Source organism: Lolium perenne, chromosome 4, assembly GCF_019359855.2.
Source record: "Lolium perenne isolate Kyuss_39 chromosome 4, Kyuss_2.0, whole genome shotgun sequence".
Classification (NCBI taxonomy): domain Eukaryota; kingdom Viridiplantae; phylum Streptophyta; class Magnoliopsida; order Poales; family Poaceae; genus Lolium; species Lolium perenne.
Genome location: NC_067247.2, coordinates 395,051,690 through 395,069,319, shown reverse-complemented (window position 1 = coordinate 395,069,319; position 17,630 = coordinate 395,051,690). Strand labels below are relative to the sequence as shown.

Genomic DNA, 17,630 nt, shown 5'->3' with positions numbered 1-17,630 from the left:
GAACCCAACTGGTAGCTAGGAAGTTTACAGCGAGTGACGGAGGAAACAGTTAAACAGAGGAGGAGGAGGAGGAGGAGGAGGAGGGTGGCCTAGGTACTATGTAGAGAGAGTGCGCACCTATGCCTGTCGATCGACAGAAGAATTTTTCAGTAAACAAAAAATGGAAACTCGACCGATCTATGGCCGTGCGGGTGACAAGCAAGCATCGCCGTTGGATTTCATTAGAGATAACAAAGATTTCAACCCAAATTAAGCGGCCGGCAGAGCAAACCATCATTTTATTCCAACAATAGGCAATAATAGGAGCATACGTGCCACAAGCGACCCGAGTACGCACGCGCTCACTCACTCGCTCAGCTAAGCTAGCTAGTCTCTCTCTCTCTCATGGTCTCACGGACAGAGCTAGCTGCAGGCGCCTAGCAGGTTGGGACGGCGAGGTGGCAGGACTCGAGTGTCTTCCGGGCGTTGGGGCTCTTGATGTAGCGGCCGTAGGCCGGATCCTTGGCGTACTGGCAGAAGCACCCCTGCTGCGCCTTGAGGTTCGCGCAGCACACGGTGGTCGGCGGCGCCCCGCCGGTGATCGCTGACACGCACACCGCCAGCTGCGACGCGTCGCACGCCGCGCGCGCCCCGCCCGGCGCAGCGGCGAGCACCACCAGCGCCAGCATCAGAGCCACCACAGCCACGCTCGGGTTCTTCTTCATCGCCATGGCCGTCGCTGGGCTAGTCTTCACTCTCGCTCTCACTAGCTGTCAGGTGTTGTCTGGTGTGTGTGATGGAGATGTGTGCTGCGCCGGTGGTGTGGAGTAGTGGCTCGGAACTCCTGGGGTATTTATAGCCGGCCGTGCTCCCAGCTCACCCTCCTCCATGGGGTGACACGTACTACATGCGGCCACCGACGCAGCTGGTGGGTGATTAATGCAGGGGCCATCGCCGGCGGAGTGTACGAGGCTAGAGTTGAACGCATTAACGCTGAGTCTTTTCTTCTCAACATGCAGAGTTACTCCAGCATTAATGCAGAGTACTACACTAAGTTACACTAACTCATCGATGGCCATTATTATCAGTATCACGGCCAGCAGAGCTCGGACCGATCGAGCGCGCGGTTGGTGGTTGCTCGCTGGACGGTAGCTAAAAGAAGACGACGGTATTTAAGCTAATGATCCAAACGCGCTCGTCTCTTGCATCACAACCGTGTGATGTTTTCTGCCCGTTGTTTCTAGCGACTTGAAGTTGAAGGGCGGGCAAGCTCGGAGCACGGCATTGTCACTGTCTCTGAAGATGGACCACGGAATGGGCCTACCTAGCAGCGGCCCATCCGACAGCACCGCAAGCCGGCCCGGCTTGCAGGCCCAGAATGGGCTTATTAAGGTTGTACCAGTTTGCTTAAGAAGGGGCATTGGCTCCGCATTGATTTGGCTTGGACGCAATTTGATTGTAATTAGAACCGACGTGAGGGAGGTTTGAAGGAACAACACGACGTCTCACCAATTACTTGCCATTTCTAGTTGCAATTCAAATTCACACTCCCGAATTCACAATCTCGATCTATATGAGCTAAATCGTAGATGAGCTCACAATTTGATATCAGAACTGCCGAGACCTGGATGTGCCGCACCACCACCACCATACCCGGTTTAAGCAGTAGCGAGAAGCAGTGGAGGGGATGTCGAGCGAGCTCAAGTTTCTCTTCGATATGCTAAAGAGAAACATCTCGGACGCCCTCGGCCACAAGCTCAAGGAACACTAGGAAGGCCAGGTTGCATCGGTGGGGGAGGAGTTGATCCAGAGCCTCTTGCATAAGCTTGAGAGCTTGCGTGAAGATCTCGGAGTGGACATTGCCGCTTCTGCTAGAACACGCGCGAGAAGGGCGACTAGACCTGTCCGTGAAGATCTTGGCACCACCAACTCCGCGCTCAAGTACTTCGTCGTCAGGCATCGTGTACACCGCAGAGAAGGATGTTCGGGAGAAACCTACGTAGGTGTATGTTCCGCCCCCAATTCGAGGTACACATGATGCCAAACCTAGAAGAAAAAAAGAAAATCCCAGTATGAGCCACTTCCTCCCAAGTTCATCGTCTTAGACCGGGGCCTGTTTTTACTAGCTGGCTATGGCATCAGTTGGCTATGTGTACTAGCATAGAATTGCAGATGACTTTGGCGTATAATCCCAAGACTAAGGGGAAGACTGAACGTCTTAACCAACAAATTGAGTGTTACCTTCATTGCTTTACTAGTGCTCTTCCTAAAAAGTGGTTTCGCTGGTTCTCTTTGTGTGAATTTTGTGTAGGATAACGTTGCATAGAAAACAAAAATTTTCCTACCGCGAACACGCAATCCAAGCCAAGATGCAATCTAGAAGACGGTAGCAACGAGGGGGTATCGAGTCTCACCCTTGAAGAGATTCCAAAGCCTACAAGAGGAGGCTCTTGTTGCTGCGGTAGACGATCACTTGCCGCTTGCAAAAGCGCGTAGAAGATCTTGATCACGATCGGTTCCGGCGCCACGAACGGGCAGCACCTCCGTACTCGGTCACACGTTCGGTTGTTGATGAAGACGACGTCCACCTCCCCGTTCCAGCGGGCAGCGGAAGTAGTAGCTCCTCTTGAATCCGACAGCACGACGGCGTGGTGTCGGTGGCGGTGTAGAAGTCCGGCGGAGCTTCGCTAAGCTACGCGGGCAATATGGAGTGGAGGAGCAAAGCTAGGGTTTGGGAGGGGGTGGCCGGCCACTCAAGGGGGGCAGCCCAGCTATGGTCTTGGGGTGGCCGGCCCCCTCCCTTGGCCCCTCATTATATAGGTGGATCCCAAGTGTTGGTGTCCAAGTCTTCGAATAAGACCCGAAACCAAAACCTTCCATAGGAGGGGGCAAACCTAGCCCAACTAGGACTCCCACCCAAAGGTGGGATTCCCACCTCCCATGTGGGGGGTGGCCGGCCCCCTATGGTGGAGTCCACTTGGGACTCCACCCCCACTAGGGCTGGCCGGCCATGGAGGTGGAGTCCCTTGTGGACTCCACCTTCCTTGGTGGTTTCTTCCGAACTTTTCTAGAACCTTCTAGAACCTTCCATAGAACCTTCCGCGACATTTTATTTCACATAAAATGACATCCTATATATGAATCTTATTCTCCGACCATTCGGAACTCCTCGTGATGTCCGGATCTCATCCGGGACTCCGAACAAATATTCGAACTCCATTCCATAATTCAAGAACTACCATTTCAACATCCAACTTTAAGTGTGTCACCCTACGGTTCGAGAACTATGCGGACATGGTTGAGTACTCACTCCGACCAATAACCAATAGCGGGATCTGGAGATCCATAATGGCTCCCACATATTCAACGATGACTTTAGTGATCGAATGAACCATTCACATACATTACCAATTCCCTTTGTCTCACGATATTTTACTTGTCCGAGGTTTGATCTTCGGTATCACTCTATACCTTGTTCAACCTCGTCTCGACAAGTACTCTTTACTCGTACCGTGGTATGTGGTCTCTTATGAACTCTTTCATATGCTTGCAAGACATTAGACGACATTCCACCGAGAGGGCCCAGAGTATATCTATCCGTCATTGGGATGGACAAATCCCACCGTTGATCCATATGCCTCAACTCATACTTTAGGATACTTAATCCCACCTTTATAGCCACCCATTTACGCAAAGTGGTGTTTGGTGTAATCAAAGTACCTTTCCGGTATAAGTGATTTACATGATCTCATGGTCATAAGGACTAGGTAACTATGTATCGAAAGCTTATAGCAAATAACTTAATGACGAGATCTTATGCTACGCTTAATTGGGTGTGTCCATTATATCATTCACACAATGACATAACCTTGTTATTAATAACATCCAATGTTCATGATTATGAAACTAATCATCCATTAATCAACAAGCTAGTTTAAGAGGCATACTAGGGACTTCTTGTTTGTCTACATATCACACATGTACTAATGTTTCGGTTAATACAATTCTAGCATGATATATAAACATTTATCATAAACATAAAGATATAAATAATAACCACTTTATTATTGCCTCTAGGGCATATCTCCTTCAGTCTCCCACTTGCACTAGAGTCAATAATCTAGTTTACATTTGTAAAGATATAACACCTTGGCCTTCGGTGCTTTATCATGTATTGCTCACGGGAGAGGTTTTTAGTCATCGGATCGACACGCTCGAAACGTATGTATTTTGTAATTCATTTGCGTCTCAACGCATCACTCATTTCCAAATGAGCTGGCATTAAATATGTTTGATCTTCTGGTGGAACCTTAATTCCGCTGTCTGAAATATGTCACTAATATTGTCACACACAATATAGCTTCAAAGTTCGACTCATGTGAACTACACCAAGTTCTCAAAGAACCTCTTGACTTAACATCCTTTGTCATTGTCAAAACAATGACATACTGCCTTCTTTTGTAGAATCCGTCACCATATTTAGAACCCTTCTAAATCTAGCATAGACAACTTCTAGCTCATTGTGCTACCTTTTAAACAACACTTCGTCTAATTTGAGATTGAATTTATATTTTATATGTGATAAAATCAATATCGGTGTAACACCTTACATCGATTTGTTTGTCATTTCTTCATACAAATATATATATATATATATATCCTTAGTTCTTCTAAAGTACTCAAGGATATTCTTACTGTCGTCCAATGATCATCATATGAATCATTCTGGTATATGCTCATAACACTTTATAGCACATGATATCTGATTGTGTACATATTATTCGTGATCTATAATCACTCATGTGTTTTTAATCATTGAGTGTCAGATACACTCAAGTCTTGTTAAACCTTCACATGATAAGAACATTTTCTTAATATTTCTATATTGAACTACTTCAATATCCATCATATGCACTTTGACTTAAACTTATTTATGTGTTTCAATCTATCTTCATAGATCTTGACACTAAATTTGTTTCAGTCCATATCCTTTCATTGAAGTTAATTCTCAATGAAACCTTTTAATCAAGTATATAATTACATCATTTATAACCAACTATATGTCACCTACATAAAGTATTATAAATGTGTCTTAGCGCTCCCACTTAATTTCTTGCAAATGCAAGCCTCTTCATTGTTTCTGATGAAATCAAAAACTCTTTGACTATTTCATCTAGTGAAGATTCAAACTCCGCTATACTTACTTCATCAAATTGAAGTTTGTATACCTATCTAGTATTCCACGGATCAGCAAAACTCTTGATTGTATCTTGTATACACCTTTAATACACACTTCTGATAAGTAATGTATTTTGCCATCCTACTAACATATCTCATAAAGGAAATATGTAGTGATTACTAGAATAATCCATATAGACTTTAAGCATTGCTACGGAAGATCTAATCTTGTCGTAGTCAACTCTTTGAACTTTGTCGTAAACAACTTTTCGACAAGTTAAGCTTCTTCAAGGATATTTCATCCAAGTCCATCAATTTTATAGATCTATTTTCTTTCAAAAAGTATTCATCTATCTTGGATTTCATGGCGTATGGCCATTTTAACGGAGTCAGGGCCCATCATAACTTCTTTGTTTTGTAGTTGGTTTATCATTGTTCAAAATCAATCCTTTGTTCACAAATCATTTATTTGATCACAAAGTAAACCATACCTACAAGGTTCAATATGTACTTCGATCTCCATGGCTAAAACACTTTGTAGTCATGGGAGCCATGATCGTTGTGGCCGCTTTCGAAACCAATTCCGATCTTTGCGCTACTCTGATCATTATGCTCAGGTTCATAAACCTTATCAAAATATATTGTCCTCCCACTCAAATACTTCACTAGAAACAATTTCTCGGAAATAAGAAACATTGACAAACATTTTTTTCTTTGTCTCGTGGGAAGAATTCCCAATCAAATCTCTGGGATAACCAACAAAGACATTCATCCGATTTTGGTTGACTATTAGGGTTTATACCCATGCCATAACTTGTATGGTGTCATTTCAACGGATCATGATGATGCTCTATTCAGTGTAAAAGTGGTAGTCACTAAAGCATAATCCACAAAAATATAATGGCATCAATACTTTATCTCATCATTGATCCAACAAAGTTTGGATATATCTCTTGGATACTTCATCATTACTATGATACTCCAAGAAACGTAAGTTGTAGAACAATTTCATAACTTTCTTAGATGTTCGCTAAAACTCGTAATTCAAATATTTCCACCATGATCCAATCATAGATATTTGATTTCTATTACGATGATTTCCACTTCATGCTGAAATTTATTTGAATCCTATTCAAATGTTTCAAACTTTTCCTTATTGAATATATCCACATATATACTCAATTCATTGTTTGAAAGTTTTCATGAAGTAGAAGAATCTTCCGCACACAACTATGCCCAGTGAACCACATATATCATTATGTATGTTTTCACTAAGTTAGTTGCCCGTTCAACTCTTTGGCCTATGAACGGTATTTCAGTCATTACCTTTTAGAAAAGATTTTGCAAGTGCCAAACGATTCAACAAATCGAATGACTCCAAAAATCCATTTGCATGGAGTTCCTTCATGCGATCCTTTCTAACATGACCTAAATTGCGGTTCCACAAATAAGTGGAATTCAAATCATTTGCCTTATGGCATTTTTAGCGTCAGTGTTATGTATGTGTGTTTCACCATTTAAGATTTATAATAACTTATCCATCATACATGGAGTAATGTCATAATTTGAACAACTCATTGTTTTCATTTGACCAGAGCAAAAATAACAATTTATTAAGCTCTTTATTATAAATTCTAAGGGCTAGATAGAATGCCAATGACGAACATAATAACACTTTATTTTTGTTCCAGGCGAACATTCTTATCATATTCCTTGTCAGTCACTTAGGCCATTGTATTCTTGAATTGCGTTGTTTTGTATGACACTTCATACCAACCAATATGGTATTAATACCCAAGAATTTCATTGTGTGACTTAACTAGGAATACAACCATAACATGTATATCATTTATATACACCTGAGCTAGACTTTCTAGTCTTTTCTTTTCTGTTGCCAAAATATCTTTTGCAGTTTCTCTTTTAGCTTTCCTCATTATTCAGAAAAACATTTCAACATCAATAACTTCTAGGTTTGTTGGTCAAATACCAATAACCTTGAGGTTCTTACTTTGAAGTTGATCATCATATGACAAGTGTTCTAGATTTCACATATTAGTAACTATGATGAACAATTTCACTCATAATTTTATCCATCAATTCATGACAACTTTTTGAGACCATGTCTGTACATGCTAGGCTCATAAAGTTTAACCTTAGTATTCGCATGTGCAAATCAGGCTTGCACCCATTGTAAGCACACGTAGAATCTATAACACCCGATCATCACGTGATGCTTCGAAACGACGAGTCTTAGCAACGGTGCATATTAAGGATGATAACTTCATGGATATGCGAATATCATTAGTGCCCCAATAGCTGGAGGATTGTGACGTCTTGCGTCTTCAACCTTCATACATTCCCATAAAACTTATGAGTTTATGTAGTCTCACCAAATTATATTCTATCATCTTGCAATAAGGTCTTAGATATCACATATATCTCATACCTTGATTATTTCTGAAAACTAAATTTTCAGCTCCTTATTTTTCAAACATATTTGAACTTTCAAGTTTCATGGAGACAAGATAACTTTAGGTACTAATTGAAACCATAGCTCTTTGAATCAACAATGTGAGGTTTACTAAAAGTTTGCAATAGGACTTAATCAATTCTTGATTCTTTAACAATACGGTACCAATCCGTAAAGTTTCTTGTCGATTTTAACAAGATTTCTATCTCAATAACAAGACTAGCGCATAGTAGTAAACGGATGCCAATACTACAAAATTAATTCAAAATACTACTCAGACTATGTTTATGATAATTAGTTCATGTTTTAATCTAATTACTAATGAACTCCCACTTAATACAACATCCCTCATAGTTGTTAAGTGGTACACGATCCACATCTACTACACCAAAACCGATCATCACGTGAGATGATGTAGCTTCAATGGTGAACATCAACATGTTGATCATATCATCCATATGACTCGTGTTCAACCTTTCGGTTTCCGTTGTCCCGAGGCCATGTCTGTACATGCTAGGCTCGTCAAGCAAACCCAAGTATTCCGCGTGTGCAACATGGCTTACACCCGTTGTATGTCGAGTTTATCACACCCGATCATCACGAGATGCTTCAAAACGTCGAACAATGCAACGGTGCATACGAGGGAAGAACACTTTATTATCTTGATATTAATGTGAGGGATCATCTTATAATGCTACCGTCGCGATCTAAGCAAAATAAGATGCATAAAAGGATTAACATCACATGCAGTTCATATGTGATATGATATGGCCCTTTTGTTCTTGTGCCTTTGATCTTCATCTCCAAAGCACGGATATGATCTCCATCATCTTCGGGCATGATCTCCATCATCGTTGGCGTAGCACCAAGGTCAATGGCACCGTCTTCATGTTTGTCCTCCATGTAGCAACTATTACAACTACTTTGAAATACTACTCAACATGAAATTTAAAGACAACCATAAGGCTCCTGCCGGTTGCCACAATACAATAATGATCATCTCATACATATTCATCATCATATCATGGCCATATCACATCACCAAACCCTGCAAAAACAAGTTAGACGTCTCTAATTTGGTTTGCATATTTTACGTGGTTTAGGGTTTTCGAGAGAGATCTAATCTACCTACGAACATGAACCACAACGTTGATACTAATGTTTTCAATAGAAGAGTAAATTGAATCTTTACTATAGTAGGAGAGACAGACACCCGCAAAGCCTCTTATGCAATACAAGTTGCATGTCGAACGAGGAACAAGTCTCATGAACGCGGTCATGTAAAGTTAGTCCGAGCCGCTTCATCCCACTATGCCATAAAGATGCAAAGTACTCAAACTAAAGATAACAAGAGCATCAACGCCCACAAACCATTGTGTTCTACTCGTGCAACCATCTATGCATAGACACGGCTCTGATACCACTGTAGGATAACGTTGCATAGAAAACAAAAATTTTCCTACCGCGAACACGCAATCCAAGCCAAGATGCAATCTAGAAGACGGTAGCAACGAGGGGGTATCGAGTCTCACCCTTGAAGAGATTCCAAAGCCTACAAGAGGAGGCTCTTGTTGCTGCGGTAGACGATCACTTGCCGCTTGCAAAAGCGCGTAGAAGATCTTGATCACGATCGGTTCCGGCGCCACGAACGGGCAGCACCTCCGTACTCGGTCACACGTTCGGTTGTTGATGAAGACGACGTCCACCTCCCCGTTCCAGCGGGCAGCGGAAGTAGTAGCTCCTCTTGAATCCGACAGCACGACGGCGTGGTGTCGGTGGCGGTGTAGAAGTCCGGCGGAGCTTCGCTAAGCTACGCGGGCAATATGGAGTGGAGGAGCAAAGCTAGGGTTTGGGAGGGGGTGGCCGGCCACTCAAGGGGGGCAGCCCAGCTATGGTCTTGGGGTGGCCGGCCCCCTCCCTTGGCCCCTCATTATATAGGTGGATCCCAAGTGTTGGTGTCCAAGTCTTCGAATAAGACCCGAAACCAAAACCTTCCATAGGAGGGGGCAAACCTAGCCCAACTAGGACTCCCACCCAAAGGTGGGATTCCCACCTCCCATGTGGGGGTGGCCCCCCTATGGTGGAGTCCACTTGGGACTCCACCCCCACTAGGGCTGGCCGGCCATGGAGGTGGAGTCCCTTGTGGACTCCACCTTCCTTGGTGGTTTCTTCCGAACTTTTCTAGAACCTTCTAGAACCTTCCATAGAACCTTCCGCGACATTTTATTTCACATAAAATGACATCCTATATATGAATCTTATTCTCCGGACCATTCCGGAACTCCTCGTGATGTCCGGGATCTCATCCGGGACTCCGAACAAATATTCGAACTCCATTCCATAATTCAAGAACTACCATTTCAACATCCAACTTTAAGTGTGTCACCCTACGGTTCGAGAACTATGCGGACATGGTTGAGTACTCACTCCGACCAATAACCAATAGCGGGATCTGGAGATCCATAATGGCTCCCACATATTCAACGATGACTTTAGTGATCGAATGAACCATTCACATACATTACCAATTCCCTTTGTCTCACGATATTTTACTTGTCCGAGGTTTGATCTTCGGTATCACTCTATACCTTGTTCAACCTCGTCTCCTGACAAGTACTCTTTACTCGTACCGTGGTATGTGGTCTCTTATGAACTCTTTCATATGCTTGCAAGACATTAGACGACATTCCACCGAGAGGGCCCAGAGTATATCTATCCGTCATTGGGATGGACAAATCCCACTGTTGATCCATATGCCTCAACTCATACTTTCCGGATACTTAATCCCACCTTTATAGCCACCCATTTACGCAGTGGTGTTTGGTGTAATCAAAGTACCTTTCCGGTATAAGTGATTTACATGATCTCATGGTCATAAGGACTAGGTAACTATGTATCGAAAGCTTATAGCAAATAACTTAATGACGAGATCTTATGCTACGCTTAATTGGGTGTGTCCATTATATCATTCACACAATGACATAACCTTGTTATTAATAACATCCAATGTTCATGATTATGAAACTAATCATCCATTAATCAACAAGCTAGTTTAAGAGGCATACTAGGGACTTCTTGTTTGTCTACATATCACACATGTACTAATGTTTCGGTTAATACAATTCTAGCATGATATATAAACATTTATCATAAACATAAAGATATAAATAATAACCACTTTATTATTGCCTCTAGGGCATATCTCCTTCATTTTGGTATAACACCAATTAGCATTCCTGTCAATAAACCCTTCGAAGTGCTCTATGGTCATTCTCCCGGATACTTTGGTGTTTCTGCTGATTATGCACTCCCGTCACCTGATATCGACGATTGGTTGGCCCATCACACCCTTGTGAGTGAGCTCGTTCGACAACCTTTGCTACGGGCCCAACGACGTCAAAAAGCTTATTCAGATAAGAACCGCAATGAGCGCATATTTGTTGTTGGTGGGAGAGTTTTCCTGAAGCCGTGGTCGTATGTGTAGTCTTCTGTTGTCCACCGTGAGCATCGCACGCTGGCTTTCCGGTACCAGGGTCCATATGTGGTTGAGAAGCGAATAGGTGCAGTGGCATATTGTCTCCTCCTTTCAGCTACTAGCGAGATTCACCCGATTTTCCAAGTTTCCCAGCTCTTGCATGTTGATGATCCTACATTGCAGGTGCCAATTGAAGTACTCAACACAATGTGAAGCATATCGAGAACAGAAACATCGTGCAAGGCCTGATTCAGTGGAGCAGCTATGATGTTTGTACTATGACCTGGGACGGCCACGATTCCCGGAAACGAGACCATCGTGGATGCTCAGAACTGAGATGTTCTTGACGTAGAACCATCCAGCATTCCAGTACCAGACGGACTCGTGGGAATCAAGAGTCGGAAAGATCCTCTTAGTGCGGAGCACGAAAGTCATGTTGCCGCAATTCACCATAGCCTTGTCCTTGGTCTCCTTCTTGACTCTGTAGAAAAACTGCCAGAGGCGGACGTCCGGCCGGACTCCGAGGTAGCCTTCGCAGAGGGTTGCGAAGTAGGAGAGGAGGAGGAAGGAATTCAGACAGATATTATGTGGTTGGAGACCATATGTGCTAAGCACCGACAGAAAGAATTCGGAAGGAGGAAGAGAAAGACCTCGCTCCACCCAAGCTTTGGTGAAGACTCGTGCGTCAGGCTCTAGGGTCGGAGTGTTGTAGTCTTTGTTGAAACTCCAGGTATTCGGAGCTATGAGTCCTTCCTTTTCGAAGGCTCTAAGTTCCGAATCAGTAACTTCGCGGTGCCACCATTGACCCTTCTCCCCTTCACTGTTCCGGGCCTTCGATCCCTTCTTCTGTTCCGCCTCCAGAACTTTAGTAGCCATCCTAGCTTGCCCTTCTAGTTCCGCTTGGATTTCTTCAAGGGTTGGGATCCGACCAAGAATATTGTTGGAAGAGGCGGAGTAAGGTTGAGCTAGCCTAGTATCGGAAATATTGGGCGGAAGGAATGCTAAGGGCTCAACAAAGGTTGGTTCCGTTGAGTTTAGCGGTGGGCTATTCGGAGAGCTACCAGTGAACCTAGTTGAGCTAGTGGACATGTTTCCGGCTGCATGCATACGGTAAAAAATTAGGAAGCCGGATCCCGCTAAAGCCTATCTTCTACAAGTCCGGTGGACTTACCGGCAATGGTGTGGCGGTTCCCCGTGACGCCGTGATGGCGCGTAGTCGACACGTCCGTTGGGAACCCCAAGAGGAAGGTGTGATGCACACAGCAGTAAGTTTTCCCTCAGTAAGAAACCAAGGTTATCGAACCAGTAGGAGTCAAGGAACACGTGAAGGTTGTTGGTGGCGGAGTGTAGTGCGGCGCAACACCAGGGATTCCGGCGCCAACGTGGAACCTGCACAACACAATCAAAGTACTTTGCCCCAACGTAACAGTGAGGTTGTCAATCTCACCGGCTTGCTGTAAACAAAGGATTAGATGTATAGTGTGGATGATGATGTTTGTTTGCGAAGAACAGTAAAGAACAATTGCCGTAGATTGTATTTCAGATGTAAAGAATTGGACCGGGGTCCACAGTTCACTAGTGGTGTCTCTCCCATAAGATAAATAGATGTTGGGTGAACAAATTACAGTTGGGCAATTGACAAATAAAGAAGGCATAACAATGCGCATACATATATCATGATGAGTACTATGAGATTTAATCAGGGCATTACGACAAAGTACATAGACCGCTATCCAGCATGCATCTATGCCTAAAAAGTCCACCTTCAGGTTATCATCCGAACCCCTTCCAGTATTAAGTTGCAAACAACAGACAATTGCATTAAGTATGGTGCGTAATGTAATCAACACAAATATCCTTAGACAAAGCGTCGATGTTTTATCCCTAGTGGCAACAACACATCCACAACCTTAGAGGTTGTTGTCACTCCCCCAGATTCAATGGAGGCATGAACCCACTATCGAGCATAAATACTCCCTCTTGGAGTCACAAGTATCAACTTGGCCAGAGCCTCTACTAGCAACGGAGAGCATGCAAGAACATAAACAACATATATGACAGATTGATAATCAACTAGACATAGTATTCAATATTCATCGGATCCCAACAAACACAACATGTAGCATTAGAAATAGATGATCTTGATCATGATAGGCAGCTCACAAGATCTAACATGATAGCACAATGAGGAGAAGACAACCATCTAGCTACTGCTATGGACCCATAGTCCAGGGGTGAACTACTCACACATCGATCCGGAGGCGATCATGGTGATGAAGAGACCTCCGGGAGATGATTCCCCTCTCCGGCAGGGTGCCGGAGGCGATCTCCTGAATCCCCCGAGATGGGATTGGCGGCGGTGGCGTCTCTGGAAGGTTTTCCGTATCGTGGCTCTCGGTCCTGGGGTTTTCGCGACGAAGGCTTTAAGTAGGCAGAAGGGCGGAGTCGGGGGCGTCACGAGGGACCCACACGCCAGGGCCGCGCGGCCAGGGCCTGGGCCGCGCCGCCCTAGTGTGGCGTCGCCTCGTGGCCCCACTTCGTATCTCCCTCAGTCTTCTGGAAGCTTCGTGGAAAAATAAGACCCTGGGCGTTGATTTCGTCCAATTCCAAGAATATTTCCTTTGTAGGATTTCTGAAACCAAAAACAGCAGAAAACAGCAACTGGCTCTTCGGCATCTCGTCAATAGGTTAGTCCCGGAAAATGCATAATAATGACATATAATGTGTATAAAACATGTGAGTATCATCAATAAAGTAGCATGGAACATAAGAAATTATAGATACGTTTGAGACGTATCAAGCATCCCCAAGCTTAGTTCCTACTCGCCCTCGAGTAGGTAAACGATAACAAAGATAATTTCTGAAGTGACATGCTATCATAATCTTGATCAATACTATTGTAAAGCATATGAGATGAATGCAGCGATTCGAAGCAATGGTGAAGACAATGAGTAAACAAATGAATCATATAGCAAAGACTTTTCATGAATAGTACTTCAAGACAGTCATCAATAAGACTTGCATAAGAGTTACTCATAAAGCAATAAATTCAAAGTAAAGGCATTGAAGCAACACAAAGGAAGATATAAGTTTCAGCAGTTGCTTTCAACTTCAACATATATATCTCATGGATAATTGTCAACACAAAGTAATATAACAAGTGCAATAGGTAAACATGTAAGAATCAATGCACACAGTTGATACAAGTGTTTGCTTTTTAAGATAGAAAGAATAGGTAAACTGACTCAACAATAAAGTAAAAGATTGGCCCTTCGCAGAGGGAAGCATGGATTACTATATTTGTGCTAGAGCTTTTCATTTTGAAAACATAGAAGCAATTTTGTCAACGGTAGTAATAAATCATATGTGTTATGTATAAGATATCATATAAGTTGCAAGCCTCATGCATAGATTACCAATAGTGCTCGCACCTTGTCCTAATTAGCTTGGATTAACATGGATTATCATTGCATAGCATATGTTTCAACCAAGTGTCACAAAGGGGTACCTCTATGCCGCCTGTACAAAGGTCTAAGGAGAAAGCTCGCATTGGATTTCTCGCTTTTGATTATTCTCAACTTAGACATCCATACCGGGACAACATAGACAACAGATAATGGACTCCTCTTTAATGCATAAGCATTCAACAACAGTTAAAATTCTCACAAGAGATTGAGGATTAATTGTCCAAACTGAAACTTCCACCATGGATCATGGCTTTAGTTAGCGGCCCAATGTTCTTCTCTAACAATATGCATACTCAAACCATTTGATCATGAAAATCGCCCTTACTTCAGATAAGACGAACATGCATAGCAACTCACATGATATTGAACAAAGGTAAAAGTTGATGGCGTCCCCAGAAAACATGGTTACCGCTCAACAAGCAACTTATTAAGAAATAAGACACATAGCTACATATTCTTCACCACAATAGTTTTTAAGGCTATTTTCCCATGAGCTATATATTGCAAAGACAAAGGATAGAAATTTTAAAGGTAGCACTCAAGTAATTTACTTTGGAATGGCAGAGAAATACCATGTAGTAGGTAGGTATGGTGGACAAAAATGGCATGGTTATTGGCTCAAGGATTTGGATGCACGAGAAGAAATCCTCTCAATACAAGGCTAGGCTAGCAAGGTTGTTTGAAGCAAACTCAAGTATAAAACGGTGCAGCAAGACTCACGTATGAACATATTGTAAGCATTATAAGACTTTACATCGTCTCCTTGTTGTTCAAACACCTTAACCAGAAAATATCTAGACTCTAGAGACCAATCCTGCAAACCAAATTTTAACAAGCTCTATGTAGTTCTTCATTAATGGGTACAAAGTACATGATACAAGAGCTTAAACATGATCTATATAAGCACAACAATTGCCAAGTATCAAATTATTCAAGACATTATACCATTTACCACATGCGGCATTTTCCGTTTCCAACCATATAACAATGAATGAAGTAGTTCAACTTTCGCAATGAACGTTAAGAATAAAGCTAAGAACATATGTGTTCATACGAAACAGCGGAGCGTGTCTCTCTCCCAAGCAAAGAATGCTAGGATCCAATTTTATTCAAACAAAAACGAAAACAAAAACAAACAGACGCTCCAAGTAAATCACATAAGATGTGACGGAATAAAAATATAGTTTCACTAGAGGTGACCTGATAAGTTGTCGATGAAGAAGGGATGCCTTGGGCATCCCCAAGCTTAGATGCTTGAGTCTTCTTAAAATATACAGGGATGAACCACGGGGGCATCCCAAGCTTAGACTTTTCACTCTTCTTGATCATATTGTATCATCCTCCTCTTTTGACCCTTGAAAATTTCCTCCACGCCAAACTCAAAACAATCTCATTAGAGGGTTAGTCCATAATTGAAAATTCATATATTCACAGGTGACATGATCGTTCTTAACACTTCTGGACATTGCACAAAGTTATTGAAAGTTAATGGAACAAAGAAATCCATCAAACATAGCAAAACAGGCAATGCGAAATAAAAGGCAGAATCTGTCAAAACAGAACAGTCCGTAAAGACGAATTTTTTAGAGGCACTGGACTTGCTCAGATGAAAATTCCCAAATTGAATGAAAGTTTCGTACATATCTGAGGATCACGCACGTAAATTGGCAGATTTTTCTAAATTTTCTACATAAGGGGCGGCTCAATTTCGTGACAGCAAGAAATCTGTTCCTGCGCACTAATCCAAATCTAGTATTGACTTTACTACCAAAGACTTTACTTGGCACAACAATGCAATAAAATAAAGATAAGGAGAGGTTGCTACAGTAATAAAAACTTCCAAGACTCAAATATAAAATAAAGGTGCAGAAGTAAAATAATTGGTTGTCTCCCATAAGCGCTTTTCTTTAACGCCTTTCAGCTAGGCGCAGAAAGTGTGAATCAAGTAACATCAAGAGATGAAGCATCAACATCATAATTTGTTCTAATAATAGAATAATAAGGTAATTTCATTCTCTTTCTAGGGAAGTGTTCCATACCTTTCTTAAGAGGAAATTGATATTTAATATTACCTTCCTTCATATCAATGGTAGCGCCAACAGTTCGAAGAAAAGGTCTTCCCAATATAATGGGACAAGATGCATTGCATTCAATATCCAAGACAACAAAATCAACGGGGACAAGGTTATTGTTAACCATAATGCGAACATTATCAATCCTCCCCAAAGGTTTCTTTATAGCATTATCAGCAAGATTAACATCCAAATAACAATTTTTCAATGGTGGCAAGTCAAGCATATCATAGATTTTCTTAGGCATAACAGAAATACTTGCACCAAGATCACATAAAGCATTACAATCAAAATCATTGACCCTCATCTTAATGATGGGCTCCCAACCATCTTCTAACTTCCTAGGAATAGAGGTTTCAAGTTTTAGTTTCTCTTCTCTAGCTTTTATGAGAGCATTTGTAATATGTTTTGTAAAGGCTAAATTTATAGCACTAGCATTCGGACTTTTAGCAAGTTTTTGTAAGAACTTTATAACTTCAGAGATGTGACAATCATCAAAATCTAAACCATTATGATCTACAGCAATGGGATCATTGTCCCCAATATTTTGAAAAATTTCAGCAGTTTTATCACAAACAGTTTCAGCAGTTTTAGCAATTTCAGCAGTTTCAGGCAGTTTTGCACGTTTTGCACTAGGAGTAGAAACATTGCCAACACCAATTATTTTACCATTGATAGTAGGAGGTGTAGCAACATGTGAAGCATTATCATTACTAGTGGTGGTGATAGTCCAAACTTTAACTACATTATTCTTTTTAGCTAGTTTTTTGTTTTCTTCTCTTTCCCACCTAGCATGCAATTCAGCCATCAATCTAATATTCTCATTAATTCGAACTTGGATGGCGTTTTCTGTAGTAATAATTTTATTATCATTATCCTTGTTAGGCATAACTTTCAATTTTAAAAAATCAACATCAGAGGCAAGTCTATCAACCTTAGAAGTAAGAATATCAATTTTATCAAGCTTTTCTTCAACAGATTTGTTAAAA

At 42.1% G+C, this 17,630-nt stretch overlaps 1 protein-coding gene across 1 annotated transcript; it reads right to left on the bottom strand.

Annotated features, from left to right (window-relative positions):
* Window positions 1–263: 263 nt before the first annotated feature.
* LOC127297658 (non-specific lipid-transfer protein 2G) lies at window positions 264–819 on the bottom strand. The gene has a single exon (XM_051327972.2). It carries the CDS (start codon window positions 708–710, stop codon window positions 417–419), a length of 294 nt encoding a protein of 97 aa, XP_051183932.1. The 5' UTR covers window positions 711–819; the 3' UTR covers window positions 264–416.
* Between the last annotated feature and the right edge of the window lie 16,811 nt (window positions 820–17,630).